Source organism: Orcinus orca, chromosome 4 (genome assembly GCF_937001465.1).
Source record: "Orcinus orca chromosome 4, mOrcOrc1.1, whole genome shotgun sequence".
NCBI classification, from domain to species: domain Eukaryota; kingdom Metazoa; phylum Chordata; class Mammalia; order Artiodactyla; family Delphinidae; genus Orcinus; species Orcinus orca.
This window is the reverse complement of record NC_064562.1, coordinates 112,047,000-112,068,238: the sequence shown is the minus strand read 5'-3', so window position 1 is coordinate 112,068,238 and position 21,239 is coordinate 112,047,000. Positions and strand designations below refer to the sequence as shown.

General features: G+C 44.3%; 1 protein-coding gene and 2 long non-coding RNA genes across 17 annotated transcripts in view; 1 reads left to right on the top strand and 2 right to left on the bottom strand.

Annotated features, from left to right (window-relative positions):
* LOC117197712 (uncharacterized) overlaps nucleotides 1-21,239 on the bottom strand; it is a 180,266-nt gene that overhangs the window by 36,713 nt on the left and 122,314 nt on the right. The window lies entirely within an intron of this gene.
* The window catches only part of LOC125964177 (uncharacterized), a 58,666-nt gene that overhangs the window by 22,445 nt on the left and 14,982 nt on the right, over nucleotides 1-21,239 (bottom strand). The window lies entirely within an intron of this gene.
* The window catches only part of CC2D2A (coiled-coil and C2 domain containing 2A), a 137,868-nt gene continuing 116,805 nt past the window's right edge, over nucleotides 177-21,239 (top strand). For 3 of the 15 annotated variants that reach the window (XR_004478511.2, XM_033410671.2, XM_033410670.2), the window contains exons 1-5: nucleotides 179-602; nucleotides 2,083-2,595; nucleotides 7,732-7,791; nucleotides 10,687-10,770; nucleotides 12,999-13,122. Coding sequence is in view for 13 of the 15 variants with exons in the window: in XM_033410671.2 (XP_033266562.2) it covers nucleotides 7,753-7,791; nucleotides 10,687-10,770; nucleotides 12,999-13,122 (247 nt within the window). In the remaining 2 variants the exon portion in view is untranslated. Of the gene's footprint in view, nucleotides 603-2,082; nucleotides 2,708-5,612; nucleotides 5,683-7,731; nucleotides 7,792-10,206; nucleotides 10,292-10,686; nucleotides 10,771-10,864; nucleotides 11,274-11,647; nucleotides 11,755-12,998; nucleotides 13,123-21,239 lie in introns of those variants that run through there. The other 12 variants (XR_004478510.2, XM_033410669.2, XM_033410665.2 and 9 more) reach the window with 11 other exon arrangements.

Sequence of the window (21,239 nt, the reverse complement as noted above, 5' to 3'; positions counted from 1 at the left end):
TATGAATTCTCAGGAGATATTCTTCCTGCCACATGCAGAGTTGGTGAACAGAGACAGACAAGTTTTCTCATGGTCTCCCTGCACCAGCACTAGGTAATAGCCCCTTTCAATAGAAAGACTTCTTTCAATTCTGAAAGTCTTCTTTGTATTGCTTCTTTGAAACATTCTACCTTTTCATTTTCTTGATTCTGTCTTTCTATATAACTACAAGTGTTGAATTTCTGTGATCCTCCCATTTTCTCTGTATTGCCTTTCTGTAAAGGCAATATGCTACTTCTTTCATTGGAAGAGCCAGAAATACCCATATCTGGGACCTGTTCTTTGTGACCACTCAGTTTTTCCAGAAAACAATATTCCATGTTTTCCAATTTGGTTACAGCGAAGGTGGGACAGAGGATCCAGGTATATGTGTGGGTGTCTCAGCTCTGTGAGAAAGGTACGTCCTGCCCACCTCTCCATTTCAGACCCAGTTTTCAGACCTGAGACACACACACCTTCTGCTGTACCTGAACTTGAGACCAGTGGCTCTGGTACAACTTCCCTTGAGAAGAAACCCCCAGTTTCCTCAAGATGGCAGAAGAAGAGGGGCCTGGGAAAGAAGGGTATTATTCCTCAGGCTTCCAGGGGTCAGGGAGGGTCCTGAGGACCTAGCCCCTCTATACATAGATTTTCACATTTTCTTGCATTCTCAGCCCCAGAGTCTCCCCACTTTCCTTGGTACCTGACTGTATTCATTTCCTGGGGCTGTCATACAAAGATAAGAAATCAAGGTTTTGGAGGATTGGTTTCCTCTGAGGGCTGTGAGGGAGAATCAGTTCCCGGCCTCACTCCCAGCTTCTGGTGGCCTCGCGTTCCTCAGCTGATAGATGATGTTCTCCCTGTGCCTTCACAGGTCTTCCCACTGTGCATGGCTGCCTGTGCCCAAATCCCCCCTTTTTAAAAGGACACGGTCCTATTGGATCAGGGCCCATGCTAATGACCTCATCTTAAATTGACTACCTCTTTAAAGACCTTAACTCCAAATAAGCTCACATTCTGAAGTACTAGGGGTTAGGACTTGAACATATCTTTCTGGGAGACACAACTCAGCCCATCACACTGCTGAGCCAAATCCGGAGCCCTCTCTGAAGTTCTGCAGAGTGGATCAGCTCATTTCCTCGTTTCCATGCCTACCTGACCACACCACCCCACCCCAGACACACACAGGTACACACAGAGGCACACACACACGTACACACACAGACAGAAATGCAAAGACACAGATACACACACACATGCACATACAGACAGAAATGCAAAGACACACACACAGATACACACACACACACGTACACATACAGACAGAAATGCAAACACACACAGACGTACACATACAGACAGAAATGCAAAGACACACACAGACACACGTACACATACAGACAGAAATGCAAAGACACAGATACACACACACATGCACGTACAGACAGAAATGCAAAGACACACACACAGATACACACACACACACGTACACATACAGACAGAAATGCAAACACACACACACGTACACATACAGACAGAAATGCAAAGACACACACAGACACACGTACATACAGACAGAAATGCAAAGACACACACACAGACACACGTACACATACAGATAGAAATGCAAAGACACACACAGACACACATACACATACAGATAGAAATGCAAAGACACACACAGACACACGTACACATACAGATAGAAATGCAAAGACACAGACACACACACACATACATACACACATACATACACCGACTTAGATACACACACAGACACAGATTCACAGACACACACACACGAGACACATACCCACACACATAGACAAACACACAGACACAGATACACACATAGACACACACACACAGGCACACATAGATCCACAAAGATGCACACACACACACACACATGCTAGTATACTTGGAGGGTGGCTTTTTTGGTCTGTTCATTCCATTACTCTGCCATCTTCTTTGCCTCTTTTCCCATTTCCTTTGCGTTTTGGACGGGATTCAGAGAATAAGCAGAGATTCCTCTTGCACATTCAATTTTCCATGTTTAACCAGAAAACGCTCCAGAGCAACCTCCAGGGAGCCTGTGCAGCAGATAAGTTAGACATCCTTGCCCTGTAATGACGACCTTCGCTGACTCTAAGCCACCCACCTCTGAGCGTTGCCTGTCGTTGACCAGAAATGCCCAGCAACCAGTTGTGGTAAGGGAAGGGCCAGCTCCGAAAGCTTGACCTCATTTCTGCCCAGCTCCCCCATGCTGATTCCCTTTGTGCTTCTCCTGTAAGCTGTGCACCTCTGCTCACCCCGTGCATGTGTGTTCCTCTGCTAGAGTAACCTGTCACTTTAAAAGAAAAAAAAAGCCACCTAGTGACCTTCCTTAGGAACGGGTTGCTAAGCGGGTGTTTTTGCCAAGACGTGGCTGCAGCTTCCCAGGGAGCAGCCCAGGGGCCGCCCCAACGTTCAGCCTTTCCCTCTGGATTTTCTAGAAGATTCAACAGTGAGACACATTCCACGTTCCCTTCATCCCAGGAAGGAGAATCTGCAAAGTGCCTTGTAAAGTTCCTTAAGGTAAATTACTTCTTCCCGGGAGCTGGGCTGCAGCAGTGCAGTCCTGCTTTCAGCTACCAGGCTTGGAGTTCAGCCTCTCCCCTGGACACCCTGAGCCTAATGAATTGTAAAGGTAGGGGTCCTCATCATTATTATTTACGTTTTACTTTCTGGAATGGAAACGTACAGTATGACTTGGGCTGCTTTGATTTGAGCCACTGTCTGGTGTCTGGTTTGCAGGAAATTAAGTCTGGCTCATAACAGCCCCTGGGTGGAATTTCTCCCGAAGCTGTCTCTGCTTCCTTCCTAGGACGTCCACGCCATCCTGTTGCATTCTGGTCTCCCGGAAACACTGGCTGCCGGTTGCATTTCTGGGCCTTTTAGTTCAAACTGGTTCGAGGGGCGAAATACTAGTTACTGCAAGCTTCACTTTCCTTGGCATTAGACAGAGGAAGATCTGTTACAGACAAAGGCTGGCTGCTCTCTGCCAAAAGACCACAAGGAAATCTACCGGCTGTGTTTAAACTGATTGTTTCTCTTTGTTGCAAAGAGGGGCTCTGAAAGGCTGATAAAGTCTAATGGGAAATACATGTATGTTATTGGATTTTCATATAAGCTTTCCTGCAAGTAAATTCAGGACCAGAATGAAATCTCTTTCAAATGGATCTCCTAGAGCTCTTTTAAGGAGTCATTCATTCAAACATGTATTGATCATCAACAATGCACCAGGCTTCAGTAAGGTGCTGAAGTTTCGAGTGTGCAAAAATGAACTAGAGCAGGTCGGAAGCTCAGAGTTTACTGGGAAGACAGACCTATAAACAGATTATAACAGTACAATGAGCTAAGCACCATAAGAGATTTATGAAAGGGTTTGAGTGCTTAAAGCCCAGCAGGATGACTCCCAGGGAGGATCTGGGAGCACTCAGTTCATCAGATAAATGCACTGGGTATATGTCACATCACACAGCTCAGATGTGGTATTTATACTCTTTGAAGACAATATACGTTATATGGAGCTGATGAAATGATTCTATAAAGCTATTTGTCACTCACCTTTTACTACAGGAAGCTGTGGCTGGAATAACTTGGAGAATTAGGAAATGAAATCAAACAGGGTGTGCATGGCACCTGCCCAGTGTTCCAGGATCTAACAGGATCAGACAGAAAAGGCTAAATGCCGTGCACTGGGAGAAAATGCTCATAGGTGTGAGGACAGGGGATGGTTTCAGAAACACCGTAAAAGGAAACAGAAAAAAAACTGCCCTGGGCGCAGCTGCGGCATGGGAGAGAGGGCATATTGGTTATTGGTGCCACAAATTCAAAGTTGAGAACCAAAGACAGTAATGGGGAATTTGACGTCACCTAAGGTCCTTCTTACTACTCTCATTCCTGTCCCCTAACTGCTTTTTCCCTCCTCATTCTTTTCTTCTACATTCCACCTCTACCGTCACCTTTTCTTAATAATAACACTTACTTCCCAGTATTGAGAGCCTGGTCCATGCTACGCATTTTACTACACATATTCTATCATTTAACCCTGATAAAATAATCACTCATTGAGGTAGGAATTATGATCACAAGTTTACAGGTACAGAAATGTATCTCAGAGGGGTGAAGGCATTGCTCCACCATCACACAGCTGATAAACAGAGCTGGAATTTGAATCCAGGTTCACATAATTTTTTACAAAGGTCTCACTCTTTCTATAAACCCATGTATTCACTGTTCTGGGGTAGGACGCATATACTGTATTATCTTCTAAGTAGCCAAGGTTGAAAAGCATTGCATATAATGCCGCCCTTTTCATATACATTCGTTCCTTTTTCTCTGCTTCTTTAGAATTTACCACAAGACCCTCTGGACAGGACTCTGATCCTCTGATGACCCTCAGAGACAGTCCATTTGTTTGGATGAAGGCATCAGTACTTTCCTTGAAAAATATCTTTGGTTTTCTGCATTGAGTTAAACTAAATACATCGTTGACCTAAAGTAGCCAGAGCCCTTTCCCAGAGGGGCAATGCTCTGTGCTTTTCAATTGTAAATATTTCGAGAATAGTGGACTAACATAGAAGAGTTACTGATATTGCAAAACCAGAATAAACGTTGAGACAGAGAGGTAGGGGGACATGGAGGAGGACCCTGGAATCACAGATTCTCGGGGCCAAGTTCTGATTGTGACATTTAATAACCATAATGGCAAAGCACAGAACCTGTCAGAGGCTAACCTCAGAGGAAACCTCCATTTCCACATGTGCAAATTGAGGCATATGCTACTAAGCTGGAAGTGTTTTTGTGAGCCCGAGTGATAACGTATATCTAGAGAGAGAACAAAGTAAGTCTGCAGTGAATCACGGCTCTTATTTTGATGTTGCCAATAGGGATATATTAACAAACACTCAATGTACATGATGATGACAAGCTGCATATTAAAGTTGCAGAGTACTGATTGGTTTTCTTAGCAACAGTGCTCATAAAAAGATAAATTTTGATGTCATTTGATTTCCTTAGAAACTCATTCAAAGGTAATGATCAGGAAAAAATGAGGAGAAAAAAATCAACCCCATTATATTTTTCATTTTCTGCTTCTGTTTCTTCCCATGTAACATTTTTTAACTTGTTGAGAATCTTTTTTTTTTTTAGTTACTAAGATATTTCACAGTTCTTTTTTTTCCACTTCATAATTCCCACTGTTTCAGGGAGCTCCCTTGCCCTGTAGAATTTTATTTTTATTGTCTGCCCCCTGATTCTCTCTAGATTACCTCCTCACCCTTTTAATATCCTAGCTGCTTTCACCATTTCCTTTCCTCCATATCTGACAGCTTGGGAGGAGTTCTGGACTGGAGACAATAGAATTTCAGATGCTTTATTTCCCTTTAAGGTGCTAATTCTCCGTTAGGGTAAATGAAACCTTGAAGGCTTCAGATGAGCTGCTTACATGACGAAGTCCCAGTTAAGATTCAGATTCCATAGCTATTAGAAGGGCTTATGATTTGTCAGCCTTGCTGTTGCTCCCCATGTCTCTCATTTAATCTTCACAGCAGCCCAAGGAGGACAATGAAGCTTTGAAGGCCTTCAGAATGTGGCCAAGGAAGACACAGCCAATAAAGAGTAATTTAGTCATTCATTCAACAAAATTTATTGTGTCTACTGGGAGCCATAGTCCTAGGCTCTGGGGCTAAACAATGAGCAAATGTTCCTGCCCTCTTGTAGCTTATATTTTATGAGAATGGGCAGACAATAACAAATAAATATGTACGTCAACTGGTGATAAGTACTATGAAAAAAGAAATCGCTGTAAGGTGGTTATGGAGTTCCAGGAGGGTGAGGGTGGGAGATTAGCATTGTACTGTGAGTGTTCAGGGAAGATCTCTCTGATAAAATGAAATCTGAGCAGTCCTGAAGGAAATGAAAAGAGAGAGAACAGGGTAGATGTCTTGGGAAAGAGAGTTCTAGGCAGAGCAACTGCAAAGGTCCTGAGGCAAGAAGATTCAAGGGCAGATCATGGAGGGGCTTGTAGGCCATTGAAGGATTTTGGATTTAACTCTGTTAAGAGAAGGAAGTCACTGGAGAATTTTGAGCGGAGGAAGGATATGATCTCACTTATATGTTAAACAATTCACTCTGGCTTTAATACAGAGAATGGGTTGTAGGTCAGTGCGGTCGGAAGCAAAGACGTCAGGAGATTCTTACAAAAAACCCTGAGAGACAACGGTACTGGACCAGGGTGGTAACAGTGAGCTGCTTAAAGGTGGTGGGATTGTCAATGTAACGTGAAGGTGAAGACGGCACGGTTTCTGATGGATTGGATGTGCTGTGTCATGTGAGAGCCAGAGAGGATTCAAGAATGACTCCCAGGTTTCTGGCCTGGGAAAAACATAGAGTTCTGTGTATTGCAACAAGGAAGGTTGCAGGACAAGCAGATTCAGGGGTGATGACAAGGAGCTTCATTTGGGGCATGTTAATCCAAGGGAAGGTGTCCATCAAGTGCTCGGATATTTGAGTCTGGAGTTCTGGGGAGACGTTTGGGCCCTGGATGTAAATTTGGGGAGCATCAGTAGATTGACGGTATTTAAAGCCAAGAGACAGGACGATCTCACCAAGGGAATGGGGCAAGGCTGAGCCCCAGGCACTGTCACACGTGGTGCTCGGAAGATGAGAAGAAACCAGCTGAGGAATCTGAGGAGGAGAAGCAGTGGGTAGGGGGAGAACCAGGAAAGAGCATGTCTGAGAAGCCAAGTGAAGAAGATATTTCAAGAAAAAGAAAGCAACTGGTCACTTTCATTACTAAACGCCTCTGACAGGGCAACTAAGGTGAGGGCTGAGGATGGATCATAAGATGTGGTGATGCGGGGGTCCTTGGAGATGCTGGCAAGAGCGGTTCCAGGGAGCGCTAGGCTCAGAAAACTGATTTGGAAAGAGAGGGTTTGAGGATTTTTCTTTCAGAGGGTTGAACAACTGAGCGACAGAAAGAGATGTGAAGCCCAGAGAGAGTTTTTTAAGGAAGGGGCCTTTGTACATGGATAGGAATGAACCAAAAGAGCAGGAAGAAATGACTATGCAGGTGAAAGGGGGAAACTGTCCGGATCAAGGCCCTGGAGGGGGCGGGAGCAGTGCCCAGGCAGAAACCCTGGCCCAGATGGAAGCAGGGACAGGCCACAGGAGCAAGTGGAAGCAGAGGGGGTGACATGACTCAGTGGGGTGAGACAGGGGGATGGGGATGGGGGAGGGTCCATCTCTGGCTTTATCTCTTTGCTCTTGAAATGAGAACAAAGGCCAAGGGTAGAGTGAAGGGGGATGGGAAGGTGGAGGTTTGAGTGGAGAGGATAGGCTGTGAAATAGTCCTTCAGGAGTTGGATTCCTACCAGGGTCATCTGACACCACGGGCAGAACCTTCTCCTGGCTTCCACCTCCTACACAGGAAAGCCAAGATCTTTGACAGGCTCGTGGGGACAGAGGGTCCAGCCTCCTTCCCTCTCCTCTGGGGCTCATGTCCACCAATCCTGGGGCCTAAGAATGCATTCCTTGTGGGTGCAAGGTCTACTCAGTTCAAACACTTCACTAACCATCAAGGTCAGCTTCAGCGTTATCAGTAGTAAGAAGAAAGACGTTTCACTGAGTTCAAAGGGCCTGACTTCTTCTTTGGTCTTTGCCTGTCAGGGAGGAGCCATCACAGCTAAAATGAAGCCCAAGGAAGAAAAAGTGAAAATAATTACAGAGGTGAGTGATGGCTCAGATGTCTCCAGGGGATGTATCTTTGTGTGTGCATGCTCATGTCACACGTGCTGGTGAGTGAGGAAGTTAGGCCAGAAATGAGCATTTATTGCACGCCTACTGCATGCAGAAGGTGCTACCTTGGGCACACAGAGGAGAATAGGGGTGCATGCAGCCCTGCAGGTGCTCCAGGATTGAGGGCTCTGAAGCTGCTTTGTCACCATTTACCACCTAAAGGGTCCAGTTCTACTGAACCACATTGATGTCTTTTTTTGGGGGGGGGATTATAGTTGATTTACAATGTTGTGTTAGTTTCAGGTATACAGCAAAGTGATTCACTTATACATATACATAGATTCATTCTTTTTCAGTAAAGCACATTGATTTCTAAAGAAATTCAAAATGAGGATAACAACTGTAGATATAACCACTTATAAAACCCTCATGGAGTCCTGCAATTTCTAACTCATTTTGTGCAAAACATCATTAAACGCTGTCTGGACCAGAGGAGCGAAGCCTTCTCCAGTTTGGAGACCAGAGACCTCCGAACAGAAGAGGAAGTATTCCTCTCAATCCTCCTTTCTCTCTTGGCTCTAAGGCTCAGTAACTTGAGACCATAGAGGCAGAAATGGGGACAATATGCTATTTCCAACAGGAACTTCAAAAAGCCTGAAGGAACCCAGATGAAACCACACAGATTGACTTTAAGCAAGATATCAAGTACTGACAACTTACCTACATCTACCTGTGCTCATTCATTCATACAACAAATATTCATTGTGCCTCTGGTCCCTGGGAATAGAGCAGTGAAGAAAACCCTGAGCTCTCCTGGAGTTCACATTCAGTCTAATTTGAGGTCCTCCTGGAGAGTTTTCCATTGACAGAGGATCAAAACATTATTGGAAAGCCAAAAAAAAAAAAAAAAGCTTGATGTACATTTCTCACAGGTCCCTTCTAAGCCAATAAGAATTTAGACTTGAATTAAGAGCCACAGTTGCACACCGCTCTGAAGAAGGAGGTCTGAGTGAGGGTGGGGCTCGCACCCAGAGGATGAGTCAGAGCGATCAGGTCCCTTAGACAAAGAAAAAGCCCAAGCCATGCCCACTCCCTGGTTGGGACCTCAGTTTTCTCCTCTGCAGCTGAAGCTCAGGTCTTCTCTAAACAGATGGCCACGGGCACTGCTGAGTGGTTGAAGCCTAGCCCAGCAACCTGCATGCCATTTCTTTGAAATCTTATATGATTAAAACCCATGCTTTGTGTTCCAAGTTCGTTTCAGTATAAAAACAAAAATTCCCCAATTTTAGAAAAAAAAATGTCTAATAAATCCGGTACACCAGAAGAGGTTCTGGGTTTATCTTGCAACTTCTTTTATACCCCGAGGTGCTTGTGCCCTGGTTTGCAAAACTCAAACTAGAAAACTTTAAAGCTTCAAACTTAAGAGGCTTCAGCTCTAACATTTTATGACTAAAACTTTAGAAAGCATAATATGGAAAAAGAAACGAAGTTGGCACTGTTAAAGGATTTCTCCCTTTTCAGGAACACTCCCACACTGTTGGTAGGAATGTAAATTGGTACAGCCACTATGGAAAACAGTACGGAGGTTCCTTAAAAAACTAAAAATAGTAATACCATATGACCCAGCAATCCCACTCCTAGGCATATACCCAGAAAAAATCTTAATTTGAAAAGATACATGCACCCCAATGTTCATTGCAGGACTGTTTACAATAGCCAGGACATGGAAGCAAACTAAATGTCCATCAACAGAGGAATGAATAAAGAAGATGTGGTACATATATACAATGAAATATTACTCAGCCATAAAAAAGAACAAAATAATGCCATTTGCAGCAACATGGATGGCCCTAAAGATAGTCATACTGAGTGAATTAAGTCAGACACAGAAAGCCAAATCATATGATACTGCTTATATGTGGAATCTAAAAACAGGATACAAATGAACTTATTTACAAAACAGAAGTAGAGTTACAGATGTAGAAAACAAACTTATGGTTACCCGGGGATAAGGGAGGGGGAGAGGAATAAATTGGGAGATTGGGATAGACATACACACACTACTATATATAAAATAGATAACTAATAAGAACTTACTGTATAGCACAGGGAGCTCTACTGAATACTCTGTAATGACCGATATGGGAAAAGAATCTAAAAAAAGAGTGTATATATATATATATATATATATATATATATATATATATATATATAAAAAACGGATTCACTTTCTGTACACCTGAAACTAACAAAACGTTGTAAATCAACTATACTCCAAGAAAATTTTAAAACAAAACAAAACACAAAAAGGATTTCTCCCTTTTCAAAAAGACCTGAAAAAATTTGCATTAAATACAAACTTCCACGGTGATTTAACACGTATCCTCATTATTCTCTGCCTGATAGTAAGGCTGTGGGGAGCAGAGAAGCCCAACCCTGGAAGCCCCTAGTGTGATTCTGATATCGTCCTGGGCCAGAGGCCTCCATCCGGGTCAGTACATCAGTCCTGGCAGATTCACTTGTTCGTGGCCTTCATTAGATTATGACTTTTGAGGGAAGTCACCTCCGGTACCTCTGTGCGCCCAAGGCCTGGAACACAGTCAGCAGTCCATAAATTCCCTAGGCATGAATGAGCACCTGGGTCGATGGAAGCTCCAACACCATATCATTGACCATCTTTCCATTTGGATACAACTTTTGAGAAGAGTAGATCGTGATGTCTGTCCACTGTCCCTTCGCTCACACTCAACTTTAGTGGGTGGAGGCTCCAGGACAAGACAGTCATTTTAACACCTAAAAATCCCACCCCTCTTCCTCACTTATCATTTTTTCCCGATTTACACACACACACTAAGAGATAACTCTTCCATTTGCATCTTAACAAAGGAGTTCATTGAAGACAGTGAGGATGCAGATGAGGGAAGACAGAAGAAGACCGTGAAGGTTGCAAGACAAAAAGGAAAGAAGCAGGTAGGGAGTGGCAGAAGCACTTGTCTGTCTACTGGGCTGTCAGTTAACAGCTCACTGCACCCTGAGAGGCCATACAGCCTCCTGTGGGTACAAGCACTTGGCCTTCTCTGGGAGAGGCAGGGATGCTGGTGGATGGTCCAGCTGAAGGACCCTATGTGGGGTCTCACGGATGACCCTCACCATGAAGCCATGGGCAGTATTTGGAGCATGTTTCCTCCAAGGTTTTTCCCATCCCCTGAGAGAGGTTTAGAAATGCTGAAATGAGTCCCTTTAGTGCTGTCATCAAAGGCCATAGACTAAGACCAGCGGTAGATGGCAGTGCAGGATTACAAATCTCAGGGAACTTCCACTTTCCCAGCTCCAAGCCCAAATTCTGCCTCAGTCTAAATCAAGGCCAGCCCCCATCTCCCGGGCCTACTGGCGGTCCCTCGCCCGGCTCTGCCCGCAGCAGAAGTTGCCCTCCTTGGCCGTGAGCATCCCTATACAAGGTCCACCTTCTCCAGGTAAATAGACGCCCTTGGGAAGGAGGCCGGGAAGATTTTGCGGAGGGGCAATCGGCTTGGAATAATCCAGATGCGAGCAGGGGAGGGAGGGGGAAGGAGAGCCATTTTGAGCCGGCAGCCACGTGATGGGGCCGCCTGGAGAGCGGGGACGGGGTGGCGGGGAGGGCACCAGGAGAGCCGAAGTCAGGGGAGAAACCCCTTTTCAGCTCTCCCGTCGCCCAGCACAATCCCGTTGGGACAAGCTGGGCCAAGGAAACTCCTTCTCTGTAGCTGGGATGGAGTGGCCCAGGGAAGGGCCCGGAGAGGCTGGAGGTGCTACCTGGCCTTGTGGCTGGGCCCTCTGGCCACTCAGGAACTTTAACCCCTTCCTGCAGGGTCAGCGGGGGGCTCTGCAGCCGGGGCCATGGGGCCCAACGAGGCGTCAGATGAGCCAGTACAAATGGAAAGAGCTCAATTCCTTAGCTCCAAGGCCACAGGCACAGTAAGCAATGGTGACTGGGGCTAGGGGTATGGAGCTTGGACTAAACGGGAGAAAGGAGCAGGGATGGAAAGGAGAAGGCACTTTCTGTGTCCTAGGTGTGGCGCTTTCTTGAGACATCATCTCATTCCTTGAACTGCACAAAGAGCCCTGATCAGACAACGAACGTGCAGTCTTCGGTGCTTTGTGAGAAATCTGGAGAGTGTTTCTTAACCCCAGCGGCACTTCAGAATCACTTGGGGATTTTTTTTTTTTTTAAGTCAAATGCCTCAGGTCCACTCCAGGCCATTTATTTAAGTCAGAATGTCTGTGCCTTACAAAGTGCCTATACATAGCAGCATCTCAGTGAATGGGCTATTTTTATTTCCCTTCTTTTACGGATGACGAAGGAAGTTAGGAAGTTCGATAACTCGCTCGAGTCCCACGGTAAACGTGAGTTTGGAGGCAAGCCTTTGTCTGGCGCAAAGGCCATCACTCACCTGGGGCCTCCACTGCCACTTCTGCTCACCAGTCTGTCCTCCTCAGAGTTTGGGGAAGGAACCAGAGGCTGTTCTTTGCCCTGGATTAACCAGGGACACTTTGACAGCTATTTCCAAATGAGTTGGAGCTGAGATCAAATAGTTTGGTTGTGATTTTCCTGTTTCCCTTTTCCTCCAAATTTCTACAGAGCTCTACACATTAAACCTAGAAAAAGTGAAGATATTCATTTTTTTTTTAATTTCTTTTTAAATTCATTTCTTTATTTTATTTTTTGGCTGCGTTGGGTCTTCGCTGCTGCTCACGGGCTTTCTCTCGTTGTGGCGAGCGGGGGCCACTCCTCATTGCAGTGCGTGGGCTTCTCATTGCGGTGGCCTCTCTTGTGGAGCATGGGTTCTAGGTGCGCAGGCTCAGTAGTTGTGGCACACAGGCTTAGTTGCTCTGTGGCATGTGGGATCTTCCCAGACCAGGGCATGAACCTGCGTCCCCTGCATTGGCAGGTGGACTCCTAACCACTGCACCACCAGGGAAGTCACTGTGCCACCTGGGTCATCTCCCCAAGAAACCTCTTAGAGAAAATCAGGATCGGCACTGCTTCCTGTGGGGATAGGTGATCATGACCACAGTGACTCAGGTGACACAGACCACAGTTATCTAGATCTGAAGAGGATTAAGGCCTGTCCCCTTGCTAAGTGACCCACCTCATCCTGAGATAGCATCTGAGTCAACCGAAGCCCTGAGATTCACAACCTCTGACCATCTGCCCACAGCTGTCGTCTGCTGGCCCCAAGGAAATGGTGTCTGAAAAATCCCATCCAGACGACCAGCAGGAGCCCGTGCAGGAAGGTTCTGACACTCACCTCCTGGGCATGACGAGCCGACGAGGCCCACGGAGTAAGTTCTGTCAACCAGTATTAATTGCTTCCTGGGATCAGCACAGAGCGTCGTGGGGATTTTGCTTGGGTATTATTTTTTGTATGCGTCCACTGCCCTCCACAGCATTTTACCCCAATTCTAGGCAATTTCTAAGTTCACCTCTGTCTGGGAGATAGGACACAACCCCAGGACATATTTACATAACCACAGAATTTTGAAGCATTCATTGAAATAGAAATGGTGCAAATAATCAAACAGGTAGACATTCAAGGGTGGGTGAAATGGGAAGGCATATTTGTCAATGAAATAGTACTAGAATCAGATGTTGGAACACCTGAGGATGTTTCTGAGGCTCTCGGAGATCCTGCCCCTCGAGGACCCCTTCTCTTATCCATCCCTCACCCCACCCCCCAACACACACACACACACACACACACACACACACACACACACACACTCCCTTCCCCCTCCAGGAACTGTGGCCTGTATTTTACAGCATTACTTTTCCCCATCACAGTGACCATCATTCATTCTCTGCTCATTGTAGGGAAAATTATTACCCCTCACTTGTTGCTTTTCTTGAACAGTGGATTAGACCAGAAAAGAAGGCGTGTTACACTTTTCAATTGTTACATAATTATTATTACTCTATTTTTCTGCAGCCTAGCTGGGGAATAAAGTAACTATTGGAAATTAGAGGGCTTTGGAAGCAAGTTCATCTGAAGTCCAACCCTAAGAAAAATGTGGTTCCCATCCAAAAGCAATAACACAGTAGAACTGTTACCAGTTAGTAAAGTAGAACCAAACTTTATCCCATATATAACTTTATCCCATATAGTTGCTTCATTTTCTAAATGGGTAAAATTATTCATTATTGAAGATTACAGTTTGTCTTAGTGTGCTCAGGCTGCCGTACCAAAATATACCATAGACTGGGTGGCTCTAACAACAGACATTTATTTTCTCACAATTCTGGAGGCTGGAAGTCTAAGATCAGGGTGCCCGTGTGGTCACTTTCCAGTGAGTCCTCTCTTCCTGGCTTGTAGGTGGCTGGCATCTCCCTGTGTGCTCACTTTGGTGTCTCTTCCTATAAGGATGCTAATCCTATTATATTAGGGCCCTACCATATAACCTCATTTAACCTTCATTACCTCCTTAGAGGCCCTGTCTCCAAATATAGTCACATTGAGGGTTAGGGCTTCAACGTATGAATTTTGTGGGGACACAATTCTGTCCATAGCACAACTATTGAATATTTAAGTAGTTGTTTTAAAATCAAGAGAAAAAAAAAAATGTCAGAGAGCATGGCCAGTAATAAAGGCTCTGTAGCATAATGAAAAGTGAATTCTTTCCTTCTTCCTAAAATGGGAGAAATACTCTTTACTGTCACCATGGGGGTGATTGTAAGGATCAAATCAAGAAAAGGATGTGGAAATATTTTAAAGAGTGTGCACAGTTTTAAATATTTAAATAGTATGCACTAGTATTTTAAATAGATAAATATACATTAACTAAGGTGTGTTAGAGTGAGATAATAGGCAATCTATGCATTAGTCCAAAAGGAAAAAATAAAAAATACAATTTATGATTTGAAGAAGGAAAGAACAGTACAAGGCTAAGATGTGCCTGCCTGAGCAAGGTCATGACCAGCCGGTCTCTGGGCAGCTCAGGGCAGAGCTGGAGGCTGTTGCTGATTTGGCAGCACTGGTGGGCCAAGATGTAGAGCAAATCCCTGGGAGTGAGGTGAGGGCACCTGATGGATTAGAAGTTAGAAACGAGAGGTCAAGACCAGCAGAAAGTCAGCCATGTGGTCAAGAGAGCAGAATAGGTCTCATTCAGCATGTCAACACATGTTAGAGTGAGAGTGCAAGGAATGAGCAACACGAGGAGTCTCGACCTGAGACAGGAAAGGCAAGGCACAGAGCCGAAGCAATAGAGGATGTGCAGGTGTCTCCGTGGTAGAGTGTTGGTGGGAGAGGACTCCAAACAGAGGGCTCTAAAACACCCGAATGTGTGCAGAAAATAGTGCGTCCAGGAGCAGCCAGGTCTTATAGGACCTCACCTGGGAAATCACCCACCCACTTAGCAGGAAACTAAGTCCAGCCCATCTTCGGTGGGGGGGGGGGGGAATTTGGCTCCACCTTTAAAGAGAGGTGTGTCAAAGAAATTTATGGGCATATATTTAAACCACCACATTCATCTTTCTTTAAAACTATACTCAGAAATCTGTAATGAGCATCACATAAAATCCACACTCTTATTTGTTCTGAGTTCTGAGACCCTATGTGATCTGGCCCTTTCCAATTCTACTCCCACTCTTCTCCAATATGCCTCCACCCTGGTTGACTGCTACTGGCCTCTGAATGCCTTGTGGCCACCTGGGCATTCCCAGGCTTTGGTGCCCACTCAGAAAGCTCTCCACCCATCTCTTTATTAAGGTTGTGACAGAAAAGCAATACAGTTGTATCCGTTAAGGCCTCGGTCTTTGGCGTCAGACAAGTGTGTGTACCAGTCTATACCTGTTACTTTCTTACTTGCTTGGGCAAGTTTCCCCACCTCCTTAAACTTCAGTTTCTTTATCTGCAAAGTAGGGACAAGAATAAAAGGCCTTAATACCCCAACAGAGTTTATATTCCAGCTGGGGGGTTAGAGGGAAAAAGAGAAAGCAAATCAAAAAAGATATGATAAATATACAGTATGGCCAGTGGTGAGAAGTGCTACAGAGAAACATAAAGAATTGGCTGGACGAGACTACAGTGGAGATGAGAGGAAGGGTTGCTGTTTTATGAAAGGTCATCAGGGGAAGCCCTCTCCAGTGAGAAGATGTTTGTGCAGAGGCCTGAAGGAAATGTTAGACCCCTGAGGAAAGTGGCCTTGAAGCAAGAGTGTGCTTGGTGTATTTAAGGAACAAGGATGCCAGAGTGGTTGACAGACAGTGAGCAAGAGGAAGAAGAAGGAAATTAGATCGGAAGGGAACTGCAAATATTTTCTCCCATTCCACAGTTCATCTTTGTATTCTATTGATTGTGTCCTTTGGTGCGAAGAAGTTTTTAAGTTTGAGGTGGTCCCATTTGTCTGTGTTTGCCTTTGTTGCCTGTGCTTTTGGTGTCACATCCAAGAAGTCATTAACAAACTCAATGTCATGAAGATTTCCTCTGTGTTTTCTTCTAGGGGTTTTATAACTTTACGTCTCACATTTAGGTCTTTAATCCTTTCTGAGTTTATTGTGTAAGGTAAGGGTCAACTTCATTCTTTTGCAAGTGGATAGCCAGTTTCTCAACACCATTTGTTGAAGACACTGTATTTTCCCCATTGAGTGGTCTTGGCATCCTTTTTGAAGATTATCTGACCACATACACATGGTTTTGCTTCTGGGTTCTCTATTCTATCCCATTGGTCTATATGTCTGTCTTTATGCCAGTACCACACTGTTTTAATGGATGTAGCTTTATAATATGTTTTGAAATCAGGACGCCTGAGCCTCCAATTTTGTTGTTTTTCAAAACTGGTTTGGCTATTTCAGGGAACCTTAATATTCTATGTGAGTTTTAGGATGAACTTTTCTTTTCATAAGAAAAATGCCATTGAGATTGTGATAGGGATTGCATTAAATCTGTTGATTGCCTTGGGTAGTATTGACATTTTAACAATATTAAGTTTTCCAATCTATGAACATGGGGTGACTTTCCATTTGTTTGTGTCTTCTTTAAATGTTGTCAACAGTTTTTTTTAGTTTACAGCATACAAGTATTTTGCCTCTTTGGTTAAGTTAATTCTTAAGTGTTTTACTCTTTTCATGCTATTGTAAATGGAATTGTTTTCTTAGCTTCCTTTTTAGATGTTTCACTGTCAGTGGATAGAAACACGACTGATTTTACATATTGATTTTCTGTGCTGCAACTTTGCTGAATTTGCTTATTAGTTTCAACATTTTTTGTGTGTGGGAGGGGACTCTTTAAAGGTTTTCTCTATATAAGACAATGTCTTCTGCAAACAGAGATAATTTTACTTCTTCCTTCCCAATCTGGATGCCTTTTGTAACTTTTTCTTACTGTCTTAGTCTGTTTGCTCTGTTAATATAAAACACTATAGACTGGTTGGCTTATAAGCAGCAGAAATTTTGTTTCTCATAGTTCTGGAGCCTGAAAAGTCGAAGACAAAGGCACCAGCAGATCTGGTGTCTGGTAAGGAGGCCCTGCTTTTTGTTTCATAAATGGCTGTCTTCTTGTTGTGTTCTCACACAGTAGAAGGGGTAGAGTAGAAGCTCTCTGGGGTCTTTTTCATAAGGGAACTAGTCCCATTCATGAAAGTTCCACCCTTATGACCTAATCACCTCCCAAAGGCCCTATCTCCAAATAGCATCATACTGGGACAAAAACTTCAACATATGAATTCAGGGAGGACACAAACATTCTGTCTATAGCACTTGCTTAACTGCTCTGGTTTGGATTTCCAGTATTATGTTGAATAGAAGTAAAGTTGGGGGCGGGGGGGGGGGGGGGAGGGCGGGCATCCCTGCCTTGTTCCTGATCTTAGAGGAGATGCTTTCAGTTTTTCACCACTGAGTATAATGTAAGTTGTGGGCTTTTCGTATACGGCCTTTACCATGTTGAAGTAATTTCCTTCTATTCCTAGTTTGTCTAATGTTTTTTATCATAAAAGAATGTTGAATTTTGTCAAATGTTTTTTCTTTATCAAGCGAGATGATCATGTGGTGTTTGTCCTTTGTTCTGGTAATGAGGTGTATTACACTGATTGATTTTCATATGTGGAACCATCCTGGCACCTCCCAACGCCCTCCCCCAACTTGGGCTAAGACTACTAAATGGTTCAAGAGGCTGTCTCTCATGACCATTTTATAAATGCTACTTACCTACATTTTTCTAGGCAAAAACCTCAGATTCGGTGGTTTCCCTATCCCAAGCAAGAAAGTTTATGCTAAGAAAGCTGTGGAACTTTTTAAGCTCATATGATTTCATTATATTTTTCTTCGCTAAGCACTTATTGGTTTACCTGAGGCATCCTCCTCTCCCTCAGAAAGAGAGAGAGAGAGAGAAAAGGAAGAAAGGGAGGGAGGGAGGGAGGGAGGGAGGAAGGAAGGAAGGAAAGAAGGAAGGAAGGAAGGGAGGAAGGAAGGAAGGAAGAGAGGAAGGAAGGAAGGAAGGGAGAAAACCAGATGATAAATCTGACAGCCTTGAACCCTGAGAGCTTAATACCATGTTCTGAGGCACACAGCAAGCTTTCTGATAAGATTTCCATCAAGATTCCTCATTCTCTTTCTTACTCATATCCCAGTACATTGCCCAAGATTAAGAGAAATAAACAACATTTCAAGTCAGCAACCATTCCTTGAAACCCATAGAAACTGAAATCAGACTCACTACTACTCGTTACTACTTTCAGTCCTGGGACCTCGAGCAGCAGCCCAGTCTCCCTCAGCCACAGGAGCCTCGTTTATATTGATAAAAACGAGGATCATAAAAGCCTTGGCTTCGTGCAGCTGTTATGACAGTGAAATCAGATGCTACACAGAAAGCACTGCACATAGGGTCTGGCACATACCTAGTCGCCTTCTCCAGCTGCAAGAAGAACTTGATGCTAAATAACTAACAAAAATAATTACCTCTTCTGAGTGTTATGATATGGCTGGCACCATGCTGAGGTCTTTACATGCATTACATTACTCAGAACAGTCCTGTCATCAGGCATTGTTTTATAATTTAGGAAACTAAAGTTCAGAGAGAACCAACAGCTAGAGGTGGTGGAGCCAGAACTCAAACTCCAGTCTACAGACCTCAGGAACCTGTGTTCTTTTTTTTAAATTTATTTCATTGAAGTACAGTTGATTTGCAATGTTGTGTTAATTTCTGCTATACAGCAAAGTGTTTGTCATATATATATATATATATATTCTTTTTCATATTCTTTTCCACTATGGTTTGGTAAACCAGGATATTGAATATAGTTCCCTCAGATTATCATACTAAGTGAACCTGTGTTCTTAATTGCTGCACTACAGCATCATTCTATACCAGCAAATCTTAACTCTGATTGGTCTTTAAAGAGAATGGTTTACAGTTGCCCAGGGAAGGTGCAGTGCTCTCTGTATTTTACTCACGGCCATGCTCTGGTTTCTGTATGCTCACTTACTACCCCCATACCACACCCACCACATCCTTCCAACCAAGTCTGCTCACCTGGATCCAATTCTTTGACTCCCTCTTGGTGGTTCATTCCCCAAACCTCTCATGGGTTTGGCTTGTTGCTCAGCGCTACCACCCCAGCCTCTGCCCTTGAACCCATGACCCTCTCTATCCTATAGCATTCCTGCGGGGCTCCAAGTGTTGTCAAGTCCAGACTGTAGTCAGATGCTCAGATACCAGCACCCTTGAAGACATGGCCTCCGCACTGCACCAGGCACACGCCCAGAGGGGCCATCTCCCTGATGAACAGCAGTGTAAATGCATGCGCTGAAAGCTTTGGCTTCTAATCTGCTATTCAAACATATACATAGTCATGACTTTCCAAATACAGAAAGCATTTCACCAAATAGGAACATAGCTCCCAATCAAATAAACATCTAGGAAAAAAGTACACACATTTCCCCCACGATTCCAACTTGCACCGTCTCTTAAGGGAGGAACTATTGAATGTTAAGCAGTTTCTTATGAACATAAGTTTCTTCATTACTGACATCTGTTTTCTATCCATTCCTGTTAGTTTCTCTGGTTAAAGCATCATTTCAGAGCCAATTTCTCAGTATTGGTTGAAAATAAAATTCAGAATCCAGTGAAATTTGATGCAAATGAAAGGAAATAGATCACTTATTTTAGGCATACTTTTTAAAAGTCACCAAGACCTGGAGAGACTGACCCAGGAAACAAATGTTATAAAGTTCAGTATAAGACAAGAGGAGAATGGCCCAAAGGAGCTGGTCTTGGGAGTTACCTTGGAGCCCAGCAGTGAAGAACATTCTAGTCAGAGGGTGCACACTGGGGAATGTAGGAAATATCAAAAGTTCACCAACACTGGAGTTTACTACCTCACGCGGTACTGGGGGGACTAAATTACAGTACTAAGTAAAATATTTATCTAAGTAAAAATAAATTGTATGCTGTATTCAATACAATTTTTTTCTGGATATTATGATTTTTGACATCTTAAAAATAAGCACCCAAACAAACAAACAAAACAAAAACAAAAAAACCTTTCCGGTTGGGGAGACAGTAGCCAATTGTTAGAGATAGCAAAGAGTCAGGACTGGAGCATGACTTTAATGCAAAATAACCAATCCAGAGCCCCACCTCCTCTGTCTGGCCAGTACTGAAACTGAGCGAAGGTCCTGTGGGTTGCCTGGGCATGGAGGCCTTTTTTGTCCCCCGTTTCTTGTAGGCAAGACTCCAGCCTCCATGACCTTCCCTGAGTTCCAAAGCTCGATTCAAACTGTTGCTAATCAAGGGAAGAGCAGCCAAGAAACCACCTGAGGCAAGACTAAAGGGACCAAAAAAGCTCCAGATTAGGAGACTGAGCACCTGAGATGAGATTAAGGGAGTGCAAGCCCTTCACACATCCTAATCTTGTCAGCAACATCCCCCCTGAGCTATTGCTATAAAACTTCTCATCAGATCCTCCGGGGTTGGGACACATACTTTTTTGAGGCAGGAGCCCGCTGTGGCCCACTTTACCTGGCAAAGCAATAAAGCTGTCTTCTTCTACTTCACCCAGAACTCTGTCTCTCAGATTCGTTCTGGCACCAGTGCAGAGAACCTGAGCTTTCGGCGTCAGTACAACCCCAGGAAGCAAGATTCCTCTGCCTGGATCATCCCAGGGCCAGGTACCAGGCAACTAGGGACCACCCCTATAGCTTAGAGCCCCCCAGAACCACTCGAACCCGCCAACCCTAAACTGCTTACCCTGCCCTGCCTTGTCTTTCCCTCAGAAATCCCAAGGAAGGCCATGAGCTGAGCTCTCAGCCCCTCCTGTCTTCTGCTCCTGACCACCCTGGTGTCTTTCCATGTGCCCTGCGTGGCATGTCCTGCCCCCGGGCTGCAGAACCTGAGAGTTTATGATCAACTTTGTTTCCTGAGCCTCTCCTCTGTCTCCTCTTGTGCCCCACCTGACTGACCATCTCATAA